The sequence below is a fragment of the Oxyura jamaicensis genome, chromosome 1 (genome assembly GCF_011077185.1).
Source record: "Oxyura jamaicensis isolate SHBP4307 breed ruddy duck chromosome 1, BPBGC_Ojam_1.0, whole genome shotgun sequence".
Lineage (NCBI taxonomy): Eukaryota > Metazoa > Chordata > Aves > Anseriformes > Anatidae > Oxyura > Oxyura jamaicensis.
In genome coordinates, this window is record NC_048893.1 from 58883311 (window position 1) to 58910705 (window position 27395).

Below are 27395 nucleotides of genomic sequence, written 5' to 3' on the forward strand. Positions count from 1 at the left end.
CATTTTTGTTAGTATAAATACAAGAGGGGAAGGGTGGGGGGAGGTGCAATAGGCAGCAACCAAATAAACAAATCCAATCACAATTACAACCCGGAATGCTATTTTTCTTAGTAGTCCTACTGGCTGTTTCCCCAGAACAGTCCTGAACGCTGCCAACAATATGTAGGCAATCCTGTACTACTGTTTCCTGGAACTGTCTCATTTTGACAAGTAGAAGAAGAATTTTAAAACTAAAAGGATTTCTACTTTTTACAAACATTAAAACTGACTTCAAAATAGCACCCATAAAACATTGCTCATATGGTACACTTACATCAGGAAGAGATGGCAGATTGTAGGAGCTACCCACTGGAGAACTCAAGTCTATCACAGGAGCACCATATGTCTTCCCATCACATCCCGCAGCACTAGTGACTGTGGGACTGGATGGAGTAGATGTTATGGTGCTTGCAGTTGAAGTGGCAGTTGAAGTTTGTCCATTACCAACCTGCCACTAAAAAGAAAATATGATGATTCACAGATACCGAAAATTCAGCTCCCCTCACCCCCAGTACATACAGTACACATCCTGGTTCTAATTCACCAGCTAAACAAGCAGCTTAACCCAGTAAAGTGAATTCAAATTTAACATCCTGATTTACTCTGAAGTTATCTAATTTCAGCGACCAATCTTGCAAGATAAGGAAAGATGTCAAGTAGTTGAAAACTATGAATAGAAGAAATAATGTGAATTCTTAACACTGAGATACAGCTTTGAATTTAAGTATCTATTAATATTTCATGCTGCATTGACAGTATTGTGGGAGGAATGTAACAGTTTTAGTGAAATAAAAGCATTACAGATAATAGGCTGAATGCACAACTGCTCCAGTACTTTTATTAAGTAAATAGCTATATTGTCACTTGGACACCATTAAGTGTTTGACGCTGTGCTTCCCTAACAACTTAAAATGATTAAGAAATTGAAATGCTGTATGTATCTCCATCTATCCATTTAACAACATGATATAAAGTGTACGGACTAAATTCCATTCTCGTGTAGACATATGCAGTTTTCAATGCCTTTAATGGAATTTCATGGCAACTGCAAGGCAGTATTTGATTCTGCTCAACTTCTTCCTAGTCAGTCATTCTATTCACTGGTTCCTAGTTCAAGAAAGACATTACTAGATAACGAAAATACTTGAAAGAAAGGCTTGCAGACAGGCCAATCTTCTTTTCAGATGCTCACAATAGAACTGATTTAGTTTGTTACTACAGGTTCTCTTAGATATTGTGCAGTTTTCTTCAATTCAGTTCAAATTAGTTATCTGACATCATAAGCATTGCAATTATGAATGGTATTACTCTACTTCTGAGGTCACAAACCAGATTCTTTCCTGCTTGCCTCTGGCACCATGATCCTCTCTTTCCTTCAAAATACCTTACAACATGTGTTAATAGGTTTTTTAATGAAGATTTGGCTTGCTGAACAGGCAGAAAACTTCTGAAGTATTTGCTCCTGCCCCAGTTCAACTGCTGATCAGCTAGGTATCAATCACTCTTACTCAGCAGAGGTCCCACACCCACTCCTTTCTATTCCTCAATTGTAAGAGTTCAGATTTAGTACAGTCTGGAGAATGGCTGCAGCTATGGCTTTTTAGTCAAGCTTTTACCTGGTTTCTAGTGAACTTGTTCACATTAAGCTAAATATTGGGATTTACTATTCTGCTTATTTATTGATTGCCATATATATGCCATGTCCTCATTAAGTTTTGCATAAATGGCCAGAGATCACAGTAATAGCAGGCAGAATGAAACACTTATGTATCACACATAATGGTTCACTTCCGTAACAGTTTAGAACTGTCAGAATGAAAGAAACTTGACAGTTCTCATTAAGAAAACCGTGGGTATCTTGTCACAGAGAAGAAAGCAGTCTCTGTTCCAACTGTAAAGCACTCTTGAAACATAATACAAAAGTAAGATGATTTCATGTTTTATTTTTACACAGCACGTGAAAGAAACTCTACCTGTTTTATAGCTTGCTGTGCCAAGAATGCCATCTGCAATGGGTTGAGCTTTATTGCTTGCCTTGGTAGGTTCTGATTTGGGGGAAATCTCATCTGTTGTGCAGGAGGAGCTGAACCATTGGATTTAGGGCTATGATTCTGAAAATGAATCAAGCGCGGAGGTGCCTGCATGAATAAAAAATCTGTAAGTTAGGTGATATCAATTCAGTGTTCCAGAAATTGTTAATGCTCTTCACTCTTGAAGCACTTACATTAAATGCAAACAGAGTATCATCCCATTTATCTGAATGATCACACAACACATGGAAAATCAAAAACAAAACCTAGTATATAGTTTTGAATCATTCTGACATAATAAATGCAGATATATCACAAGAGCTAGTAAGAACATTCCGATTTTGAAAGTCATATGGGAGAACCACAGTTCCATGCAAACTGTGCGTGTGAATGACACATTCACTTCATAATAATTTGACAAAACATAGAATACATAGCTCAGTGCTATATATGGTTGGAGCTCAGTACTATATATGGTTGGATACCATATGATACTACTTTCTCAACAGTAATAGTCTGAGCATTACCACACATTCTACCAGACAAGTTTTAAATGGCCATTCAATGCTCAGTAAAGAACATGTTCCCTAGCCAATTCACATAACCATCAGCTAAAGATGAAGCTATCTGAAATTCTCTATCTACACCTAATTTCTTTCTTTACATTCTCCTTCTTTAGCAACACGGAAAAAAATAATCTTCTCTAGAAATAGTCACATTTTACCTGATGAGAAGCAGGAGGCTGCTGCATAGCTCCAGGCATTCTTGGATTTGGTAAACCTACTGGACCTGCTCTGCGCTGAGCTTGCTGCCTCTGAGCCATAACCTGTTGCTGCATGTGCTGGAGTCGAAGCTGAGCCAAGTTTATTTGCGTTGGGAACTTAGACAGCTGGTTTGAAGGTAAGTTGCCTGCTGGCTGCAAATTTGTTTCCATCACAGGGCTCTTGGGCATATGTGGTGGTGTTTCTTTATCTTCAATTACCAGAGAACCTGGTTTAAAAAATAAAATAAAAAGAATACTAAAATATTGCAGTTAGAAATACCATTTTTCATAAATATTTCTTTTTATACCATAACGTCATCACTCATTATTGTAACACAAAGGATGGGTAAACATTAGATAAAGGACTCCATTTATGTTGTTTCCAGGCAATAACATGGATGTATTTCATAATGCAGAAAAATGAGATACTAGCAAACTGCCACGTACTGCAGCCTTCTCTATGATGTCAATTCCCCTAGAAAAGTAGTCTGGCATCTCCAGAAGAACAAGGGAACGGTTTCTCTGGGAGAGGAAAGAACATCCTGATCCGATCATCTCATCAAAAAATAATCTGTGTTATCATACTTAAAAGCTTGTGATTTATTTGTTTTGCCTCAGAGTCAGCATCATGGAATATTCAAATGGTATTCAGTTCCTGATACTCAATCCCAGTTCCAGGATGTGATGGGCAACTCCAGGAAATGTTTCCTCTCTCTGTTGATTTATAGGAAAACTTGACTAGACAGGTAACTTTAAGACACTAATGCTAGGTGAGAGATTTTATGTGAAGAAATACACAATCCAAATATATGAAGCTCTTATGTAAAACTCTGGCTACCATATCCAAGAAAGATGAATTCCAACTAGAACAGATGTTGATTTAGACTCAAGGGACTAATATGCTGTTTTTAAAAGAAAAGAAAAAGAAAGATAATTTGTTTAAAACAGAGCAAGGTAGGGAAAGTTATGGTCCAAGACTGAAAGTTAAAAAATTCCAATTATCTGTGAAGGGCTGCACACAACAGCTTTTCAATACAAGAGGGGCATAAACAAGTTCCCTTATCTCTCAGAGATTCAATACCGCTTCCTAGGGTAGTTCACCTGGGGTGGGCACACCACACGACAGTCTGAGAAACGCTGTCACGACAGAATTTGACATCACACTACCACGTCTCTCCCCTTATCTGTAAGACTCTGTGGATCCTGTGCAGGCTGACCTGACTCCTTTTTGAGTAAATTATCCAAAGGAGGAGGAAATGCAATGTGCATTTTAATTCCTCTTTTTCATCCCAAGAGCTGAGAAGCCATGCAAGAAGTATCCTTTTAGTTCCCTATCTAGACACATAAGGGAAAGAGCTGTGCATAGACACAGAAGGAGTCTAGGTCAGCCAACATACTGTAGCACAGAGCAGGACAGATGCTAACAGTCGTACTATTTTCATATCGACACCTAGTAATTTGGGTGTTGGATACATTTTAATTATGCTGCTACCATGTCAGTCATTAACAAATATATTAGATAAGTTAAACAAAATGAAAAACCCTACCCTACCAACCTGTTATTGCCTAATCACTCTTACTAAGCCTCTAACAAGTCTAGGCAATTTCCCATAAAACAAGCAGAGAAAAATGCTGATGAATAAAACTGTTTCCCATATATTTCCTTGCATGAAGGAAAATAGATAAACTTTACTTTCTTTCTCTAGAAAAGGGATTACCTTGACAAAGAATGGTATCAACTGTCAACCATCACCAAACCCGTAGCACATTGTTATTCCATTCTCTCCAAGTCTAATTCTGGAAAGGCTTTTGAAGAGGTAATTAACATCTGTTGCGTAAAGCTACTTAACCCAAAGTTACCGTAGGAGAATGATTCCCTTCCATTATTCTAGAAAACTAGAGGTCATGTACAATTTTGGAACTAAAACAGTTTAAATACTGTATTTTCTTAAATACACTCCAAAATCCATAAGCAAGCTATCCCATTAGTGTACAGATGCTATCACCCTGCCAGTAACATGCAGCCTGACTAAAACACAAGTCTTTCCCAGAGCAATTTGTTTCTTTGACTCTATCCCAGACAAAACCAGGACAGTAGTTTTCTTCATAGAAGCCTGTATTTTGGATTTTTGATGAAAATAGTGGTGATAACACCTATGTTTCAGTTGTTGCAAAACAGTTCTCATAGTGGTGATAACACCTATGTTTCAGTTGTTGCAAAACAGTTCTCACAGAGCCAAGGACTCATCAGCTCCTCATGCTGCTCCACCAGCGAGGAGGCTGGGGATGCACCAAGAGCTGGGAGGGGACAGAGCCAGGACAGCTGGCCCAGGCTGGCCAGAGGGATGTCCCACACCATGTCACATCATGCTCAGCAACAAAGCTGGGGTAAAAAAGGAGGAAGGGGGGGACATTCAGAATGATGGCATTTGGCTTCCCAAGAAACCATTCCGCGTGCTGAGGCCTGCTTTCCTGAACTCCTGCCTGCTGACGGAAAGCAGCAACTGAACTCCTTGGTTCGCTTTGCTTGTGCACGCGGCTTTTGTTTCATCTAGTAAACTGTCCTTATCTCAGCCCATGAGTTCTTGCACTTTTTACCTTTCCAGTTCTCTCACCTATCACATTAGTGATTCCAGTTCTCTCCCCCATCCCATTAGATAGAGTGAGCAGCTAGGTATTGCTTAGCTGCGTACCAGGGTTAAACCACAATACTTACTTAGACTGTTACATATTTTTTTTCCGTCAGTGGTTCTTAAATCTATGTTATTTATTGAAATTGAACCCTTCTGATCATAAACTTAACAGCCCAAATGCTGCAATTTCCAAAACCAGATAGATATAACATGATCTGATTTTATCACTTAAGTACATAAAAACTCCTATGTTGATCCATATGAGAGCCATTTATAATATAACACTTTCCAGAAATTAAGGGAACAGACTTCAGCTGGTCAAAAAGACTCATTTGATGAGAAAAGCACAGAAAAAGCAAAACCAAAGAAACAACAGCAAAAAAAAAAAATGCACACAAGGAAGTCCCCCCTCAACAAGCATCTTCTCAATTTAGCAGCAGCTCACACAGGCATCACCATATGGCTTGACACTTCATTTCCAGAAGCAGATTCACTTTTGATTTTGTTTCCAAGTAAACTTATTTATGAAGAAAACTTGGAAGTTTCCTTGCTACCATCCAGCATCCTAGTATGTGGAGAAACAAAACATGTTTGCCTTAAAGTGCTGCCATAACACTGTTTCTCTGCCTTTGTAGAGAAACATACATTTGCACCTCTCTGTACATCTGTAGAGCTGACTGTAATTTATGACAAAAGGCAGAAAAGGTCCCACCGGTATCTGCTAAAGCATTCTATATACAACAGAAAAATAAAGACTGCCCATCAAGCCAGCAGTAGAGAGAGAAAGGAAGTACAACAGCAGTCACAAAATCCTAAAAAGACCTCTGAGTTTCAATTCCTGCTCCAAAGCTAATGACTTCCTAGCATGCTTATCTCCACTAAACTCAGAGGCTTTCAGGCAGTCACACAAACAGAATACCTGCAAAGCTTCCAGGTTCTGGGGTTCAATAGTGTCACATCTGGTAGCTTAGAGCCATAAAAGAAAAATACAAACACTGGTTTGGAGACTAGAGCAAAAACTTCCCAGAAGGTATCAAAATACTGATGATGAACTGTTACATTGCAATTCCGTTAAAAACACGCTTTCCCCTGCAGTCCACTCCCAACTTCAGGAAAGATGATCTTAAACACAAGAAAACTGCCCAAATGCAATGCTCTCTTTCCTGTTCTTTTATTTTTCTTTGGCATTCTTCCCTTCTCTTCATCTTACTTCTCCAAGGCTTATTGTTCAGCATGACAAGGAAGCAAACAGGGGTTCTTAAACGTGTTACATTGCTGCTGTGGGTTTCAGCTTGAGAAGATGGGATTAAACTATAAGAAAGGGCTGGAAGATGCAGAATGAGACTGACTTTAGGTTATAAAGTAGGGTTATGTATTGTGTTCCTTGTTTCAGAACCTAGAAGTCACATGTACTGCCCAGGAAACTGAAAGCTGCTACTTTCCCACCATCACACACAGCATTCAAGCAAGGGAAGTTTGTTAATACTTCATCACAAGTATTCATCAATAGTACTTTTTCCACACAACACACTTTAAATGCCTCTACAAGTAAGCAGATTAATCTGAAAAAAGTTAAAAAATAAATAGCGCAGAGGCTATTCACCTTAACAAAAAAAAGCTGCTTTCAAAACAGGAGCAAGGTGCCAAAGAGCTAATAAAACTTTACCATACCTAGATTAAAAATATTTTGAGCCCAGAAGCTAGGATCACAGTGAAACTGGATGGTATTGTTAGTCACTGGTGAAGCGTCACACCTTGCTCGGAGAAGATAGCGTAGTCGATATGTAATCTAGAACAAGAACAAAACAAGAGTTTTTCTTATGGGAGTTAAAGCGATGAATATGAATTATTAAAAAGAACAAACAAAAAGCCTTGAACAAGCCCCTAGAGATCTGGTGTGTAAGAGATAAAAAAGCTTGTCCAAACAACAAATAAAAGGAATATTTTCAACATCTCTCTGCTTTCTAAAGTAGCTCTAAAAAGCAATCAACTACAACATAAAGAAAATTCTTTTCCCTTATAGAGATGCATATCCTTCCACAAACTCAGCCATCACATTCAATCTACTTACAAGGAAGGGATTCACAGAACCATTACTAAACCTACATTAACCCATTCATTTTTCAAAGAACAGTATCCCATCCTTTTAGCAACAAGTATCATCATAGGGAGTTTTCCTCTGTAGTATATTTAACATCTCTTCGGAGAAACAAAGAATAGATTTTTGTAAACTTTGTCCTGTAGAGCATTATGATACTTTCTTTCATAAATTTATTTGAAAATTCTCAGATACTTTCCCATTCTTAGAACTCCTTGGTTCCAAAGGTAGTTCCGAAGGACTGGACTATGATTAGGTTACACAAGCAGAAAGCTCTACCAAATCCTGAGTCTTTATCCAGTTCCTAAAAATAAAACATTTTCTTGCAATTATTTCACTAGAATTAGCTAACACAGACACTGATTTACAGTGTCTGTAAATCAGTGTCTGTGTTAGAGCAGATACAGGAAAAATCTTATCAAGTTCTATGCTTATTTCCTTAAAATTTCATTTTCCTCTCAGATTTTACTCAAATAATTCCCTAGAAAAGATGAAGGTCATATTTGGTCATATCTGCCTAAAATAATACCAATTATCTTTTATGTAGGAATTTTATAAGACTTCCCACTTTACTCCTCCTTTTTTCTTTCATTTCAACAGGTCAATTTTTGACCACATACAAAACCATTTAGCAAGACTTACGTGTTATGAAGATTTGTTTTAAATGACCATGGAAAATTTAAAGTGCCCTACTATTTTGAATATAGACTTCCTAGTATTTCTGTGTACACAGCCAGAGTCAATTATTCTGCACTGTAGAATTCCTACTCTTTTCTGCTATCACCAATACAAGTTGCAAATGACTTTTGTCACCGCTTGTTTCATATATTCCTCCTGTTGTGCGCACATATATATTGTATATAAACTCATGATTAGACTTTTTCCTCCTGTGAGTAATGGCAGTAGCTAGAAAATGTTTTGTTCATGCTGGAAGACTAGGCTAGGAAATTGATGTCTTCTACACTGTTTAGTAAGCTATTTTCTTGGAGTACAGGCATTACCTCCAAACTGGAATGCTGAATTTAAGTCTGCTAAGTATTCCTCCCTCCTAGTTTTAAGTGGTTGGATATCCTTGAGCAGAAGCTTCATGTGCTCCTCTGTGTGTCACTGTTCAGGAACAGGTCTTCGAGACATCCATGGACAAGCTAGCTACTCAATTACAAAATAACCCTATCTTCAGCAAAAAATCTGGAGCCTGAGTTTTATCTGTTCTTTTATAAATTCTCTCAATTATTTCTGAGGCTTTAAAGGTTAAGATAGTCTTTTTTTTAGGATGTATAATGTTTATAAGATTAACATCCTGCAACATACCATGTGTTCTTACTCATATAGCAGAAGGCATTGTGGCAACACTAGGCAATTATCAACAACATGATTCAGTTTGATGCCCTTTTTACCCTATTAATTAAAAAATACTTGCTAAGGCAGTATAAGACAGGCCTAGTGAATTTAACCACTTGAAGTTGAAAAAACAAATATAGAACTATCTCCTACAGAGACTATAGGACTACTTCCCTGCAGTGTTTTAATGGGTCTAAAAAAAATACACCAAAAAGCTTGCAGATTCTCAACTAAGCAATGAGAAAATAGGGAAAGAAAAAGAGAACTCGTGTTCCAATTATAGGAACTGGAAAAAGAGGATCTAGCATCTCTCCTCAACATCACCACAGATTCCCTTCATCTGGCAAGTACAATCTACTAGCCTCTGGATAAATGTCAGTATTTTTAATTTTATTTTTGTTGGTGTTTTTTGTTGTTGTTGTTGTTTTTTTGGGTGGTGGTGGTTCTGTTCATCATGAGCAGTCAGCCTAGTGAGACCATGTGCACTCAGATCCTAAGCATCATTATAGCATTGAAATATTCAATTTCATAACTGTTTGCATGAACAAGCAAAAGCCTCAGTTTCATTTTTATCATCTTAGCAAATTATTTTTTGAAGACTTAGTGGAAGATGAGTCTAACAGAACAAGGCAATACTTTTTTTTTTTTTTAAAATTAAATGCTGGATATATGAGACTCCAGGATATATAAATACCTTATTTCTCTGAACCTAGAAGCTGTAAAAAGCACTGAAAAGAACCTAAAATAATAACGTAGGACATGCAATGATTTTGCCATGTTTCACGGCTACAAGCTTTTTACTTCAGAGTAAAGGAGTTACCACCATTTTTGTGGATCTACAGTGATCATGTAGTAGTACAACAGGATAGAATCATGATCAGTGAAGCTAAATTGTTAGAAACATTCTACATCTACATTTTTGAGATAAAAAATTGAAAAAGTTACATACAAACATTCTAAGTAGTATGAAGCCATTAAAAAGTCTAATTCCTTGGTGTTACAGACAAATGTGTGCAAGCATCTGCCCTAACTATAATATCTAAGTAAACAAAGATCCGTATTCCTAACCTTACCAAGCGTTTACTGTACAGTAGTGCTGTGCTGCTCCCACTGGAAACTGCCCATTTGGAAAAATTCATGACATGTTCCAGCTGTTTAGAGAGACCTGCCACTTCCTGTTGTTGCTGCAGAAGTTTCATCCGATGCTCTTTTGCCAGAGTCTGCAAATAGAAAAGCATTTCCAGTCCAAGGGTTCAACTTACAGTTAGAATGCATTAGCTTTCATGTTTGTTATTCCTAATGATCAACTGGTTTCACCTAGCTCTTCTAAAAAGCACCTCCTGCCCCTTGACTGCAGCTATCAAACAAGTGAGTCGGTGCACATTTAAGATACCATGGTTTTGTGTGCATATTTCCATTTTCTCTTCACATGTTTTTGTATATATATGTGCCTCGTTATACACACATGTTTTTTTAAGCACACTTGGAGGTAATAATTTTCTAGGTATCAATTTTAGACACTCTCTCTCAATTTGCTATTAGATTGCTGAATTTAGTTCTGACACAGGATTTGACACGTTATGATCTGCAAAAGACTGGAGGAAGAAACAGGGTTCGGAGACAGACCCAACTCACAAAAAAAGCAACATGGATAAGTAAACAAATATGGCTTGTGTGATACATCTCTCTGCTTTGGAAGAGTAACAGGACAGGTACGGGTGTCTAGTACTAGAAATCAACTTTAATCTTAATCTGAAAAAAATGAAAATTGTCATTTTTTGTTTCTCATGATAGAAATAAAATTACCTCCAACTGATGCAGCAGAGCTTTTCCCTTTTTGTTTATTTCTACCATCAGTGTAAATATGGCAACTTTAATATCCTGTTCCACCTGCTTTTGATTCTGATTCACCTCAAGAATTCTGCAAGCAAAGAGTATAGAAAATTATGTTCTTTAGCTCATAAACCCACCCTCCAAACACAGTATTAAAAATCTGTCCACTGTTTCTGAGACTACAATATTTCTTGATCATATGCATCAATAAACATATATACTATCAGATATTTTTAGCCAGGAAAATTACTGGAAGAAATAGAAAGTGCAAGTATCAGTGACCTATGACAAAATTAATTCACTAGTGGCAAATTCTAATGACTTTTGTCTGTAAAATTAATGACATATATCACTGAAAAAAATTAAAAGGTCATTGCAATTGAAATTCTTGATTGCCCTGGACCATTCCAGAAATGCGGGAGACAATCTAAATTGTTGAAGTAGTTTCCACCTAAGGTAGAATGATACTCCATAAACAAAACAACAATAAACTCATCTTTTAAATTTAGTTATTTCAGCAATAATGTTCAAACTGGTAACAGGGAAGCATAATCTTACATTGTGAAAACTGCTACTGCTAAAAGATAGTGGGCAATAACCACTTAAGATGCATCAAAAGAAGATAAAAATGCCTGCCTTTTTTTTTTTTTTTTTTTTTTACACTTTTCCATCTCCACCATCTTCAAAGTTAGGCAAAGAAGGAAAACTTCAAGTTTCACTGAGCATCCTGTATTGCCTTGAATCTTCCTGGGTACTGCCTTTGAAGTCTGCTGAAGGAACAGTTACAAAGGTCTACTTATACATGCATTTTACATATTTACTCTTCCCTAGGTTTGTAGTATAGAGTGAATAAAGCCCCAAGCATGAAAGTATTACAGAAATCTTCAAATATGCGTCACAAGTATTATGAAAACGTGAATCATAACCTTTCACTTTCTAAGAGGGATCTACACTGAAAATATAAGTGTGCTGATGGTGGGGAAGAACATAAGACTGGGATAAAGTTAATTTTCATTCTAGTAGCTGGCATGGTGTTATGTTTTGGATTTAGTATGAGAATAATACTGACAACACACTGGTGTTTTAGTTATTGCAGAGCAGTGCTTACACTGAGTCAAGGACTCGTCAGCTCCTCATGCTGCCCCACCAGCGAGGAGGCTGGGGGTGCAGCAGAAGCTGGGAGGGGACAGAGCCAGGACAGCTGGCCCAGCCTGGTTGGACGGATGTCCCATGCTATGTGTTGCCATGCTAAAGGATTAATATGGGGTGGCTGACCAGGGTTGTAGGGCACCACTACTCAGTGTTGGGCATCAGTCAGCAGGTGGTTAATAATTACATTGTGCATTGCTTGCTTTGTACATCCTGTTATCACCATCATCATCATTTCTCTTCCTTTTCTGTTCTATTAAACTGTCTTTATCTTAACCCAAGAACTTTCATTTTTTTTCCTCCTGAATCTCTCCCCCATCCCACTGTGGGGGTGAGCGAACAGCTGCATGGTGCTTAACTGCCTGCCAGGTTAAACCACAACACTTACTCTTTATTGTATAACTTGTTTTGTTGTACACAAACTATTGCTGCCCATTAAGTCCACAGGCTGAGCACAAGACTTACCTAACACAACCAAGCACATCAAATAGGCAACAGTCTTTATGGCAAACTAAAAATTTTAGAAGTTCTAGAAAACTTTAGAATTTCTCTTTCTGAAAGCCTAAGAGGAATGAGGTGCAAAGTCTATTAATCTAAACATTTCAATAAATTAGAGTGTATAGTAAACTTGCCCTCTGTCAGCTTTAACCTCAAAATCCAATACATACCTGTTTTGAATCTGCTTCCCTGTATACTTTATATATTTAGTCTTCTCCATCAATTTGGTGATGAGCGTCTCAATGATCACTTTCTGATTTTGAAAAGCTTCTTCTATAAACTGGTACCTACAATAAACAACTAGTGAGTATTTATGCATGCAAAAGGTGTCATATGCTAAGTAGCAGAGCAGCAAAAAAACTTTGTTACATGAAGAAAGATGTTGTCAAGTCCAACATCTGTCATCCTGAAACTCCATGCCAGCAACAGCAAGCCTTTTTTATTTATAGTGTATTTCCTTTAATTTTAATTTTACATTTTGAGAATTATGATTTTCATAAATATGAAGGCATACTGTGTGACCTTGTCCCAATTTTACCAAAAGAAAAATTAATGATGTGCTGTAGATACTATTCTAAATGAAAGAGCATGTAAGCTATTATTTCGTACAAGATAAGAATGTAGAAACAGAGCAAAGGAGAGAGTGCTGAGTCAGTAGAAGTCAGCAACACTAAATCAAGGAACTGAAATCATCAACAATTTGCGGAAAAAAAGAGGTGGCATATTCTGAAAGGGGTATAAATCCTAAGAGAAGGACAATTTATAAGGAAGACTGCAACTCAGCAAGATCAACATTTAGGCTGTTCCAAGAAGCAACAGAGGCCAACGTGCCTCTACCTACTGATGTCCACCTGGCCAGGCAAGCAAGTTCATTGGGTGGTTGCATCAGGAATGGTGAGCATATTAATGTTTAACTTATGAGTACATCTGTCCCAAGCTATTACTGTATGCATTAGCCAGAAAATAATTGTTCTGTAGTTAGAAGATATATAATCCTGCTTTTCATCTTCAATAGTCATTAGGAAATGACGAAAGAACGGCAACCCAAAGATTTAAGTGTTATAAACAGTGTTCTCAAAGTACAGGAGAGCCAAACTTCAAGTTTACTTTTCCCTTTAAAGGGCTCTTCACAGAAATAATGCCCATTTGCTCCCTTCTGAACTTGTTGGGTAATGTTCTGTTATATAACCATCTTGTTGAAGGACAAATGGAGAAATTACACATAAGCACTATGGTTATATATAAAACAGCCCCTGTGCTTTCTGAAGAACTCTCTGAAGAGCTGCATAGCAACAAATTCTATCCAAATAAATCAACAGTAAAGAAGTGTCTTGTTCTTAAGTCACAACCCTTATTCTTCCAGTTTTTAGTCTGAACTATAAACTATCACACATTTGTCAGGCTCATTCTTTTCGAGACAATCTCTGTTTATTTCCCTTCTGACTGCATAATTTTGCTCTTTTTTCACACACTTGTACTGTATATGGCTAGAGCTACAATCAACTTCAAGTTATCTTCATACAAGCAATCTGCATAAAGCATACACTTTGTTTTGATACCTGTGCTCTTTGTGTTCTAATAACTGACAGTCTCGGCAGGTCAACTTGTCACAGGTTTCACAATATAATTTCAGCTGCTCCTTTTTGTGATAAGGGCAAAACACAGGTCGTTGACTAGTCACACCAACTGCCTCTGTTGAATAAAGGAAGATATCAGTTAACTCTTGAAATTGTTAAAGATTTCCATTCTCACGTTTTTCCGTACCATACTCCTCAAATATATGTTAATAGCATGTATCAGGCCACCTAATCAAGAATACAACAGCTCTAAGTTCAAACTATACCATCTTACTCTTGATCAGGCATGGAGCTAACACCCTTTATCATGGCAAACGTTTAGACCCTGTTTTACAACAACTTACTATGCCCTCACAAAAGAACTATTTACAACAGGAATAGTCAGTGCCATTGAAATTGCAAGAGACATCCCTCAACTAGCAAGATCCCTTCACAGGATCACAGAACGGCTGATGTTGGAAGGGACCTCTGAAAATCATCTAGTCCAACCCCCCTGCCAAGCAGAATCACCTAGAGCACGCTGCGTTACCTTGAAAAGGAACAAAGAGATGGCTGACCTAATTTGTTGCTGTCTCTTTTTCAGCAAAATGGGTGAAAGGGAGTTTGAGGATATCAAAGATACAGGCATTCAAAAGAACAACAACAACAACAACAAAAATACATAATAACCAGAAGTTACTAATGTCCCTTCAGGAGACAATTCTAAATGGTTCAGAAATCTCAGTTCTCAAAGCAAATACAAAGAGCATAGGGAAACATCACCGTATGGTAGAAAAAAATTGTTCTTCATGCAATGTAACCAAAAAAGCCTGACCTCTTATGAGTTGGGTCAGACACTGAGTTCATAAGGATTATATGGCTTGTAGTGAAAACTGGCATCACACCACAGCCCTTCCTTTGCTGCAGATCAAGAAGTTCTCTCTTCTGTACCCATTCATTTACTTTCATTAATAAAACCCATGGAGTTATTTTCAGATTTGTACTCCATCAAAATTCTTTGAAACTGACCAGCAGACTCAGAGAAGTAATGAATACACAGAAAGCATTCCTGTCTGTGTTTCCTCAGTAAATCATGTTCAAAATAAGTTACACACTGCTTTTGCCCTCTCTGTGTACATTTGACACTCATTTTTGATTAACCACATCTGAAAGTGGGGTAAAGAATATAACACCCATTTCTAAAGTATTATACCATACTGGAAACAACCCTTGGAGAAACAGAATACTGAAATGATAACCCACATCATGTATAAAATTCACAGGACTAGATGCTGTGGAATCAAAAATAAATATATGTATTTATTTATAATACATAATATATAAGATACATATTTACAAGATAAATCATACTCGTCCAGTGGTCTTATTAGAACTGGTAGGTCATTTGGCAGCATCTTGTTACAGTTAAAGAAGTTCTATAATGTCACTTAGAGACAAGACAAAATGGGCATAAACTGAAACAAAAGAGGTTCTCAGTAAAAGTACAGACTTTTTTTTAACATGAGAAGAATCAGGCACATTTACCATAAGAACACTGAAGATTTCTCAAAGGCTGTACGCTGCATCCATCCATGTTGATTTCAAGGCCCAAATGGGTAAATCTTGAGCAACCTGAACTGATCTCACAGATGACTGCTTTAGGCAGGAGGTTGGACTAGATGACTTCCTCCTAAGAACCCCTCAATCTGAATTAACATAGATTCTACTCGGAAAACCTCAAGTCGCAATATATTTCTACTTTAATTTGTAAAGCAAAACATTTTAAACTTAAAATATACTTAGCTAACATGTAAATTCTGGCACGCTTTATGGCTAACAAAATGTCTTTATTATCTGTGCCAAACAAATGTAATTTATTAGTGCTCCTTTTGCTGTGGTATACATGAACTTATTGTTAGACTTCTAGAAAATCTAGGAGACAAACATGTAAATAAGTATTTTCTGCAGCTGATCTGTAAAGTCTAGACAATTTCCAACCATTCATGAAACATCAAATTCCTATGTGCCTTTGTGGGTTTAAAACACTTCAACATAAAAATCATAACCGAATGTTAATCTGTAGGGTTTCTCACCACTATGCAACATATCTGATAGAAAAAAACTGGCAGAAAAATTGGTGTCATACTCCCAGCCATTACAAAGTCTCTCTTTTCAGCACCTACATCTTAATGCATCTAATTCTTTAAAAAATAATAACTAAAAAAACTCTTATTTTTGCTGGATTGTTTCGGAGATTCACTTAGCAGTCAAAGAAACACCAGAATTATTTCAAACAGTTGCAGCCTTCAGGACAGAATTGAAGTAAGTGACTGGGAGGCAAAGCTATCAAACAGCATCTGTCCTTTTATATTTACAAGGATTAAAGAATAGAATTTTTGAAATTTATCATTTTCAAAATAAATGTGTTGATTTAATTCAGTTTTCTAATGCAGACGCACATCTTTTGGGAAACTATAAATCAAGTGTGCTACCTGGAGATACTTCCTCTTTCTGTCTTACAGTATGATCCTTTGTGAATTTAACCCTCTGGTGAGCTCTGATGCAGGTCTTGCACAACCATTCCACACATTCCACGCAAAAACCATTAGCTTCTGCATTATCTTCACAGCTTGTGCAGACCTGACACGAAGAAAAAAGGTAGCTATTAAAATATACATGGAATACACATACAAGCTATTGTTCATATATCTTCAGTGCACTTTTATAGTTCTCCTGAAACAGTGAAATGAGAACAGAAAACTGCCTAAGGTACAGGAACACTATAAATAGCTAAATAAATGTAATTGAATGTGACTTCTCGAGTAAAATGGTCATTTTGTCAGTGTTGCTCTAAAACATTTACTTGCCATGATAAAAATCCAACCATTACTTTCTGCCTGACACTGCACACTTAGAAGTTGTGTGATGTTTACTATATAGAAAATATTTCACAAGAGCATATTGTAAAGACAGTACATGATCAGCACTGCTCTGATTTTAGAAGACTCAGTTCACACGGAAGCTTTAATTTTACTTTCTGCTCATCTACTTAGAGTTTCAGGAAATACATACAGTATTAAACAGAAAGGTTCTTCTCAAGAATCTCTGCATCACCATTCAAAGACAGCATTCCAGTTAAGCTTATCAGTAAAGCTACCCTTTAATAGATTTTCAAACAATATGTGTAACAGTTTTCAACTGTGGCCTCTGGACTAAACCCAATAGATCTAGGAAAAGGTAATTAAGGAAAAAACACCCGATAGTAGACCAAAATGTCTCTGTGCACAGTCAATATATCCATAAGAAAGATTTCCTACGGATCCACCATTTGAACAAGTTAAAAATTATGAATGATGGACAACACTTTACACGTTCATAATATTATTTAATTTTTACGCCCTCCTTTACAATATGCCTGTAGTCATATCTTTAAGGGCTTTCTGGTGGTAACAATAATGAACATGCTTATGCAGATAATTGTAGGCAACTACCATCCATTTCTATCAATGTTCAGCGCTGCTGCAAACAAAAGCGTCAAGGTCTCTGAAGATCACTACATCCTGCAGATCCCACCAACAGAATTATGCTAGAGGAGTAATAGGGACAACAATTATATATTAGTTTAGTTTTCAGGTGGATTAAAAAAAAAACAGTCCACCTGCTGCACCCCCCCAAGATAAATATAGCTTAAAGCAGAAGCAACTATTTATATCCTATGCAGATAGCTAACATATACTTAGAACTATGTCCCAGTTTGCAACTTCAAGAAAACAAGGAGTATTAGCACAAAAGAGGTGAACTGACTTGCCTTAGGCCACATAGCAAGTTACTGACAGGACTGGAATTTGAACATATGAGTTCCAGATCCCCAGCGCTGTGCTTATTCTTCTGGATCATGTTGCCTCTCAAAGCAAATATCTTCTGAGAAATGAAGTTACAACGCAAGGGCTGTAGACCCCTCTTGTTGTCACTTGGAGTTTGAGGCAGTTCATTTTCATTAAAGGTGACCTGCAAAGGGAAAAAAAATTGGGCTTGTGCCCCTTTTTCTGTTTCTTTACAAAAAGGAGGCCTGAAAAAAATATTTTAAAACCTTTTTTTAGAAAAGGTTTTTCCCATCATCTCTTTGAAAATAAAAAAAAATTAGACCTATCTAAACTAGGGGTGTAGGGAAAAATATCGAAGTCAGGATATATAAAAATAAGTTACAAAAATTGAAGTAAAACAGTTAAAGGAAGTGAATGAAAGAGTAAGTAAAATTTTCAACTTCCTGGTTAAGTTGTAATTTCAGTAATATTTTGGAAAAAAAGTATTCATGCAGCAGTGCTGAATCCTTAAGAAAAAAAAAAAAAAACATTTAGAACAAGCATGTATCACTTAGGCATTAATTCAATATTATATTTTCCCTGACAGCAAATCCCATGAATGAAATTCTCTCCCTTCTTTTTCACTTGTCTTCACTAGTGTGCTAATGCAACCTTTTGCAAGACTGTGCTGTAAAACCTGATTCATTACATCATTGTAGCCCAATGATCAGTTACATCAGCACTATTTATTGGGTAGAGAACCACTGCAAGACAAGAAGTTTTTAATAACTTGTTGCCAGAGAAGTATTATCATGCTACGCCCCTTGATTGCCCAGAGGTGTTTTTGCAAATTTAGAGAGTAAGAAATTGGACTTTTTTTTCCACTAGAAAAAAACTGTGAAAACAAAATTAGCAAATAAACAATTAAAAAAAATAAATCAGGCATTTTTAAAGTCAAAGAAGCAAAACAAAAACAAAATGGTGAAAAAGCAAATAGTATTAAAAAAAAAACAAAAAAATAAATGTACGACATCCTTTCCAGGTCACCTTTAGCAAACTTAGGCAGATAAATTTGATATGTCAGGCCATGTGATCTCAAAGTATTTCAGGAATTAATCATTCTTTCTAGATTCCAAGATCTTTGTCTGTGCTCTTTTTTCTATATGAATTAAGTGTTTTCCAACTGGTTTGACCTGCTATAGTTAGAAACAGATGAAGACACATTCAATAACCAATAATCACATGCTGTGAAATGAACTGAAACTCCTTTTGTGGCCCAAAAATATACATATTACAACTTTATACTTGTCAAATCCACTAAGTGAAAGTGAGACAGATTTCTAAAGTTCTTCACAGACATCAGAACTCAAGCTGTCAGAATAGTTATACATTCTAGGTAGAAAACTGGATTTGCTTCTACCCACTTCTTCTTTAAAATAACCCTTTTGAGATACAGGTGAGACTTTTTCTAGAACTCCTAGTTATTAGAAACATATGTATATTTGCTATACTCTTACAAAACCTAAAACTTATTTCACTTTTTTTTTTTTTTTTTTTTTTTTTGACTCACACAAGCACTCCTTTAGTGATTTCAAAGAAAACTCTCCCTAGTTAACCTGTAAGTCTTCATTCTGGTTAGACAGATTTATTTTTAATTGAGTTTTCCTTCTAATTATGTCTAATTCAGTTACTAATTTTAGTATTTATAACCCTGGGAAATGTTCATTCAGCCTTCATTCAATGTTAATGAAAGCTAAAATTACTCAGCATGTTGCAGGTAGGTCACTACTTTTTTTCTGTTATAAAGCTTGTTATTTACTTAAAGACAGATCGGCATGCAGGAGTTGAGGTAACAGAGCTGTCGTCTTAGCTGCTACTCATCTAACTAGCTATAATTTGAATATCAAAGAAATTAAATAACCAAAGGTTTCTGAGTTTCAAAAGAATTGAGGAAAGCAGACCATAGGAACATTCAGTGAACTAATATTCCAAGTATGAATTACTACAGTATAAATTAGAGGGAATAGTAACCTCTATTAGACCCAAAAAACATCGGTGCCAAAAGTGATGTAGCTATTTCTTGCCACACACAAAATCAGCACAGACAGCACCTTCTTTTGGGGACTTTCTCACCCATATGTAACCCTAAATAAAAAACATACATATCCTGACATCTCAAATGCATGAACACTAAGCAACATATACTACATTCCCTAAAATCCCATTAACAGCTGTCTCTCTTTTAAGTGCATCAAAGCCATGTTGTGACTCTTCCTCAGTCAATTATCCACTTAGACCAGTGGCTTTCAAAGATGTTTTCACCACAGCTACAGCTTTAAGATATATAGCATACCAGTTCTTCTTTGGAAGAACACATGGTGGCTATTTGGCACCATACAAGCTCCTGAATTATCCTGACAGTACCAAGCTTGCAGGATACTACGTCAAAAAAAGTTTTGATACTCTATGGCCCACAGAAGTATACCAATTTTTCATGATTATGATCAACTTCAAAAATATAAAGGACCCTACTTGAACTTTCTATTCCTTATCCAAGACACAAAGGTCTCAATTAATGGGGGGGAAGTGAGGAGAACAACACTATTCATTATTTTGCCAGGTAGAACAATTCTACTTCTTTCACTGCTCCCCAGAGAAGTATCTTACATAGCCTGTTATGTAACTAAGCTAGAGGTTATGGAGCAAGCCCCAGATTAAAAAAAATAATAATAATCAGGACTAACTCTGCATAACAAAGTTATTTATCTTGCTTTTCTTCCTAACTGAAGTCACTAAGAAGTTAACACAATCAAATTTTCAGTGCAATAAGGGCTATTAATTTTCTTCAGTCTTACTGGTAGAGTATCAGAAGACTTTGAATCTCACAACTATCTCTGAAAACACTGCTCTTTCCACACTGCAACCAAAATGAAAAAAAAAAACAAAAAAAAAACCTATCCTCCGTTAAGAGAACATAGACACACTGTTCATACTTCCAGAGATTCCCAATTAAATTTCAGTTTCAGCTAAGTTTCTCAGAAATAGAGTTGAAACTGAACAGAGTTGAAAAATGCCTTATAAACTGAAGATGGTTAAATGGTTTTTGGAGACATAAGTCCTCTTTCTTGGAGATGATAAAATGTATGCCTTTAATGACCAGTGAACTAGTACCACAAACCTGACTGGGTATTTTCATCTGTTCTTAAGGTACATACACATTCATACAGGTAAGCACAAATTTCAGCTAAGCTTTGAAACAAGCAGACTACACAATAAAGGATCTCTAAGAAGCCATCCCCAAAACAACTAGATCAAGAGCCAATGATACATTTCCCTTGGAAAGGATAATGAAATACATTTTCTAAATACAAGTTTTTAAAGGCCACAATGCAAGTGCTAGGGGATTAGCTTAAAATGCACACCACTTTGATGTAGTAACCTTTTACATCATTATTACAAAGCATGCAGCATCATATAAAAAACCTGAATCATCTGCAAGAAGATCTTGGAGTTTAATAAAAAGTTCATGAGTAAAGAGATACTTTGCTCTCTCTTACTAGCTAAAAATGAGACGTACTACTTATCGCTGCGTTTTGTTGAGATAAGAAAAATAAAGTTGATCTTACTAGAGGATTCTAGTTCACACGGGGATCTCTTGACATACTGTCTTTCAGGTCTCTGCATCAAAGAGTGATGGAAGTGTCCTGTTCAAAGTCTAGAAATTCCCATTCTAATACCTATTTCTTACACGTAGCTTCCATTATCACAATGCAATTTTATACTAAAAGTTAAAAGTAGTTTAGAATTAGAACCTTCTTCTTAACACGTACTTTATTTTAACTAATTTTCTAGAGTAGCTGCTTCATGTGATGACTAAGTACTTCAAGTCTTTTTCTGCATATGAACAGCAAAAAGGCCATGCAGCAAGAAGCCAAGGACATGCATACACATCCAAAAAGTGTTAACTTGATTACATGCTAATGCACTTACCTGATTTGATTTTTCTACTGTGCTACTGGGAACCTCTGTGGTATCCTTCACAAAAAAGTTATCTATGATGTGTCTCTCTGCACATTCCTGACCACAAATTGGACACCGGATAACACCAACTGGGGAAAAAAAATAATCTGATTATGTTTGCACAACCTAAGATTTATCAAACAACTTCAAAGACAGCTTGTAAGGATAACTCCCTTGAAAGTCAGTATTAATACTTTTCTATCATCTGAGTAAAAAGAAACTAATTCTCATTCATCATTGAAAAGGAACATTTTACCTGTTATTCCCTAATGATACAGTCTTTTAACCAAGGTCAAGCATCTGTGTTTCATTCCTACATACAGTTTGCTTTAATCTTTTAGAAAATTTTAATTCATTTTCTTCTAAAGGGAATGTATTCCCATTGACAGTTTGTTGTTATAGACTGGATTAAAGTAAACATTCATTAATGTGAAGTATTCATTAGTGACAACGAGCAGTTTTACACACCAGCATGTGACATGACTGACTTCCAGCTATGTAATGAGAAAAACTGAAATGCAATAAATTTGAAGTTAAGGGAAATAATACAGAGGAGAAGCAGACCTGTATTAACATAACGACTACCTTCATAAAAAGCAAGGAAAAGTAAGATAGAGACATAGGAGTAAGTGAGCAAGGTCCTCTCCCTCCTCTCTTCTCCACGACAAACTGAGGAACCACTCCAAGAGCTGACAAACCAGTAACTCAAAGGATTAAATAATTAACAGTTTTCCCTTAAGAGAAAAAAAAAAAAAGAGCAGTCACGCAGTCACGCTCAAAACCTGAGGCCCAACAGTGAATAAACTACATTGATGATGAGAAAATTTGCAGAAATATTTTTTTTTACAAAAGATACCTTTCCTAGATGCCAAGACAACAGAATGTCTTATTAGCACCAGGACATGTTTATTTTCTAAGAAAATTTCTTAAATGCTGGCATTAACATCTTGCTTTAAGAAAATTATCTTCTCATCACTGTCATTGCAACCAAAAGGAAAGGAATGGAAACTAAGTTAGGCTGAAATAATAACTTCCTCAGGAGGGGAGTGGAGGGGCAGGCGCTGAGCTCTGCTCTCTGGGGACAGCAACAGGACCCGAGGGAACGGCATGGAGCTGGGACAGGGGAGGGTCAGGCTGGGGGTTAGGGAAAGGGTCTGCACCCAGAAGGTGGTCGGGCACTGGAGTGAACTTCTTGAACTGATGGAGTTCAAGAACCATTTGGACAACACTCTCAGACATAAGGGCAGATTTCTGGGTGGTCCTGCATGGAACCGTATGTTGGACTCTAAGATCCTCGTGGGTCCCTTCCCAACTCAGGATATTCTGTGATCCTATGACTTAGGATGTGGGAATCATAATGGAAAGCCTATAGCAGAACAGTCATGCGAGTCCAGACTGAGACAGATTCTAGATCTACAGTTGTAATTTTAAGAGAATCATGATTTTGGGACCTTAACAAAGGTTGGAAGCACTGTTTAATCAATAAAATAAAATAAAATAACTCCAGTTATAATTGAGCACTTGCACATTTAATTAAATTGGCACTGGGCTTAATTTTGTTTCTGTTTCACTTTTACTGTAAAATGCGGAAGTGCAGAAACAAATGTTTCACTTTCTGAAGAAGAATTTAATTCCCATGTTTCACACAAGATTCAGGTAACTTTTTCAACAGTGTTATTGTAATAACATGTCAGATGTAACGGGTCAACTCACTATAAAAGGGTGCTCTAGAAGTCCACTAGTTTTACTTAATTAGCTCTTAATTCCTGAACTTTAGCCAGCAGCTTTCTGCTTATGTACAAGGCATTTCATTTTCATCTGAAAGGCTACAATGCTAAGGCTGTTTTTATTATAATTGCCATTTTGCCAGTCTGTTTCAACACATATCAATGCAGTTTGATATACATATTCTATATTTGGGCTAAAACTTTTGCAACTTTTTCAATACCATCATCATGAAGGATCATCAAGAAATCCAACTATGGTAGGCCAGGTAGTTAATAGAATTCTAAATGTTGAATTTCTCCTTTTATTAAGCACATCAATTCACCATAGGCAAGAGTGAACAAATCTCGTAATACAATAAACAAGCTACATACTTGCTGAACAAGATTAAAAAAAAAATAAAAAATTGTTACAGTGCCTAGTACAAACCACCCTCTGTTCCCCCTTTGCTCATTCCTGACCCCAACACAGCATAGGACTCTTGGCAAGTGACTGAGGCTCTGTGCATGTGTTTGGGAGTAGGGTAGAAGAGAGAATCAGACTGGCAAACTGATTTAGCCATGGGTATATTTCTCCTGTTCTCCCAAGCTTCACCTTCAACCTCCCGATTTGCTACACTGAAAACAGTAGCTACTCCTTATGCTAAAGCAACATGAAAAGCAGCTCAAGGATGGGAAAGGGCCAGTACTACAGCTGAAGATTAAATATGGAACCTTTAAAACAGATCAGCTTGAATTGAAAAGGTAAGAGCAGGGGAGCAGAGAAGAGGAGACAGGTTATAAAATGGGCTAACTACCTGAGTTAGAACCAACACCAGAGCAACTAATTAACTCTGCTGCACAGTATGAATAACAACAGTGGTCCTTTTCTGGCACACAAAGATACCTGCTATGCACTTTAGCACGGACACCAAATGTTTCATTTGCATTTACACTGCTTGGATATTGCCAACTGTAAATTCAAGAGATTGTGTAGAAATACAAGACTAAGACGTGAGAAAGATGAGGAAAGTGGCCCACACCTGTCAAAGTCCTCTTGAAAAGCTTTTCTAGAGTTCCTTATGCTGTCTAGCCCATCAGCTGGTAGTTTCTTTGTGGTAACATATTTAAAGGGTAAAAAAAAAATAAAAATAAAAGCACTGCACAGCAGCTGTGAAAGGGGAGGGAGAAAAGCCGTGAGAAACAACCCTGCAAACACCAAGGTCAGTGCAAGGTCAGTGGAAGGAAGGGGTGGAGGATGTGCTCCAGGCACCAGAGCAAAGATCTGTCTGTAGCCTGTGGAGAAGACCATGGTGAAGCAGGTTGTTCCCCTGCAGCCCTGAGAGGACCACGCTGGAGGAGAGGTCCACCCTGCAGCTCATGGAGGACCCCACACTGCAGCTGGTGGACATGCCCTGAGGGAAGTTACAGCACACTGGAGCAGGCCCCTGGCCAGAACAGCAGCCCAAAGTGGACCCACAATGGAGCAGTCCAATCCTGAAGGACTGTACCCTCCGGGAAGAACAGGAGCAAATCATGGAAAACTGCAACCTGTGAGAGGGATCCCACACTCAAGCAGGGGAAAGTGTGTGGTGGAAGGAGTGACAGAGAAGAACTGCCCACAAGCCCCACTCCCCAGGACAGGCCTGAGAGCTGGGCCTGCATGAACCTCATGAAATTCAACAAGGCCAAGCGCGAGGCCCTGCATCTGGGTCAGGGCAATCACAAACATCAGTACAGACTGGGGGATGAATGGACTGAGAGCAGCCCTACAGAGCAGGACTTGGCAACATTGGTGGATTAAAAATTGGACACAAGACAGCCACATGTGCTTGCAGTACAGAAAGCCAACTGCATTCTGGGCTGCATCAAAAGAAGCACGGCCACCAGGTAAAGGGAGGAGATTTTCTCCCTCTACTCATGAGACCCAAAAAAAGGATGTAGAACTTTTTACAAAGGCATCATGATAGGGCAAGGGGTAACTAAGTGTTTTAAACTAAGAAAGGGTAGATATAGCTTAGACATTAAGAAGAAATTCTTCACTCATAGGGTGGTGAGGCACTGGAACAGGTTGCCCAGAGAAGCTGTGGGTGCCCCATCCCTGGAAATGCTCATGACCAAGTTGGATGAAGGTTTGGGCAACCCCATGGCACGCGGGTTGGAACAAGTTGATCTTTAAAGGTCCTTTCCAACCCAATCCATTCTGTGATTCTATTATATGATAAAATATTTTGCATGTACAGCGATGATCTGATGAAGGAATCGGACGCATGCTTTGAAACCCTTTTTTTCTCATCCAGTTTTCATGTACGAACGCTTAACTCACAGGACGGATGGGTATCCGCTTCTAAATCTGATAGCAGTAACAGAACAGGACACGGATGAACGATTATTGTTCTTCCCAGCCTACTAAGACACTTGATAGAAGAGTTTCACTTCTTTTGCTGTATAAAGCTGTAACTCACACAGTATTAAGCCAGATGGCTGAAGCAAACATAGGAGTGCACATCCAAGCCTTTTGCTAACAATCCAACAGGTGTTGTAGCAAGCAATTAACTCTAACTTTCTTGAACAACCTAAAGGACAATATTTTCCACAGATTCTCCCATTTGTGTTTTATCTGTTACAGTAACACACAGGAAGAAATGCAATAGAAAGACAGGTTTATACAGTCCCAGCGTTTTCTTACTACATTCCATGTATGTAGTTGCTATTAATATTCATTGGTACACCATTTTCCCATAAGCATTTAATTACATTTTAAACTGTTCCTTAAGCACACACAGAACGCCACTCCTAAATTAACCTCTGTAATAATTAACATTTCCTCCACCAAATCCCTCTGCAAGACACTCTCCTAGTGCTACAGTGAATCTTTTTCTTTTTTTTTTCTTTTTTTTTCCTAACACTATGGTTTGCAAGTAATCATGCAATAGATTTCTGATCATGCTTTATTTTATTGCCAACACTTCCTTCCTCTTGTTTCAAGATACTTGCTTCCTGAATTGTGCCACCATTTATTTCAGTGCTTTCAGAGCTGGGAACCCTAGCTATTATACTATGTTCTGTTCAAGTAGATTCAGATTCTGAGTAGTAGGATATTAAAAGCCATTCAGTTGATTTCCTTATATAAAATGGTAAGAAAAATAATTATGTTGAAACTATAGGAGAAGCATACTGTGCCATAAAAATGGGAACTACTTTACTGTTTTAAAGGAAAGAAGAAATCCCCAAATTATTTTGCTATCCCCAGCCTTCACATAAAAGGAATAAAGGCAAAAGAGAGCAAAATCTGGAAAGCTGCATCACAGTATATTATTAAGTCACACACTATGGAATAATATCATAAACTTTCACTAATCCAAAAATTATTTCTGCAACTGATAGTTACTACACTAAATACATATTCTTCAGGTACATTACCAAGTCAGCCAAAACCCCGTATTTCCATAGAAGAAAAAAACAGTATATTTAAATAAACATTGCCAGAGCAGTTGTAATGCAGCAGCATCAGAAACAGTATCGGAATCGACTTGACCTTTTGGCTAATGCTGTTCAGGTTAAGTGCACTCCTTGACGGTGCAACTCAACTATTTATCCTGATTAAATTTGGATTAGGGGGAAAATCTCTTAAATTCCACAGAAACTTCTGATGCTCAACTCATTCTTGACCCAATCAGTTTTAAAGAGCTTTGAGATATTTGCCAGTGAATTGTACAACATAGTCAGGAGGCTTCCAAGAGCAAATTATTTTTATTAAGCAGCAAAGTAATTCTTCCTGAAGATACTCAGAAGACTTGCTAAGATAGGCACTAGCTAGAAATAAGAAGTTGATACTTGGTGTATTTATTGTCATTTCCTTTCTTAATGCCTGGTGTTGCACCATAATCTAGAGAAAGAGGGAACCTCTGAGAACCAGATCTAGTATT

At 37.3% G+C, this 27395-nt stretch overlaps 1 protein-coding gene across 3 annotated transcripts in view; it reads right to left on the reverse strand.

The window, feature by feature from the left end:
• Positions 1-27395, reverse strand: part of TRIM24 (tripartite motif containing 24) — a 58245-nt gene that overhangs the window by 12636 nt on the left and 18214 nt on the right. For 2 of the 3 annotated variants that reach the window (XM_035342421.1, XM_035342414.1), the window contains exons 2-11: positions 21734-21852; positions 16433-16580; positions 13944-14076; positions 12555-12671; positions 10711-10825; positions 9978-10124; positions 7137-7254; positions 2794-3059; positions 2013-2177; positions 314-493 (exon numbers count right to left, since the gene is read on the reverse strand). In XM_035342421.1, the coding sequence (XP_035198312.1) occupies positions 314-493; positions 2013-2177; positions 2794-3059; positions 7137-7254; positions 9978-10124; positions 10711-10825; positions 12555-12671; positions 13944-14076; positions 16433-16580; positions 21734-21852 (1508 nt within the window). Of the gene's footprint in view, positions 1-313; positions 494-2012; positions 2178-2793; positions 3060-7136; positions 7255-9977; positions 10125-10710; positions 10826-12554; positions 12672-13943; positions 14077-16432; positions 16581-17748; positions 17886-21733; positions 21853-27395 lie in introns of those variants that run through there. The other variant, XM_035342432.1, reaches the window with a different exon arrangement.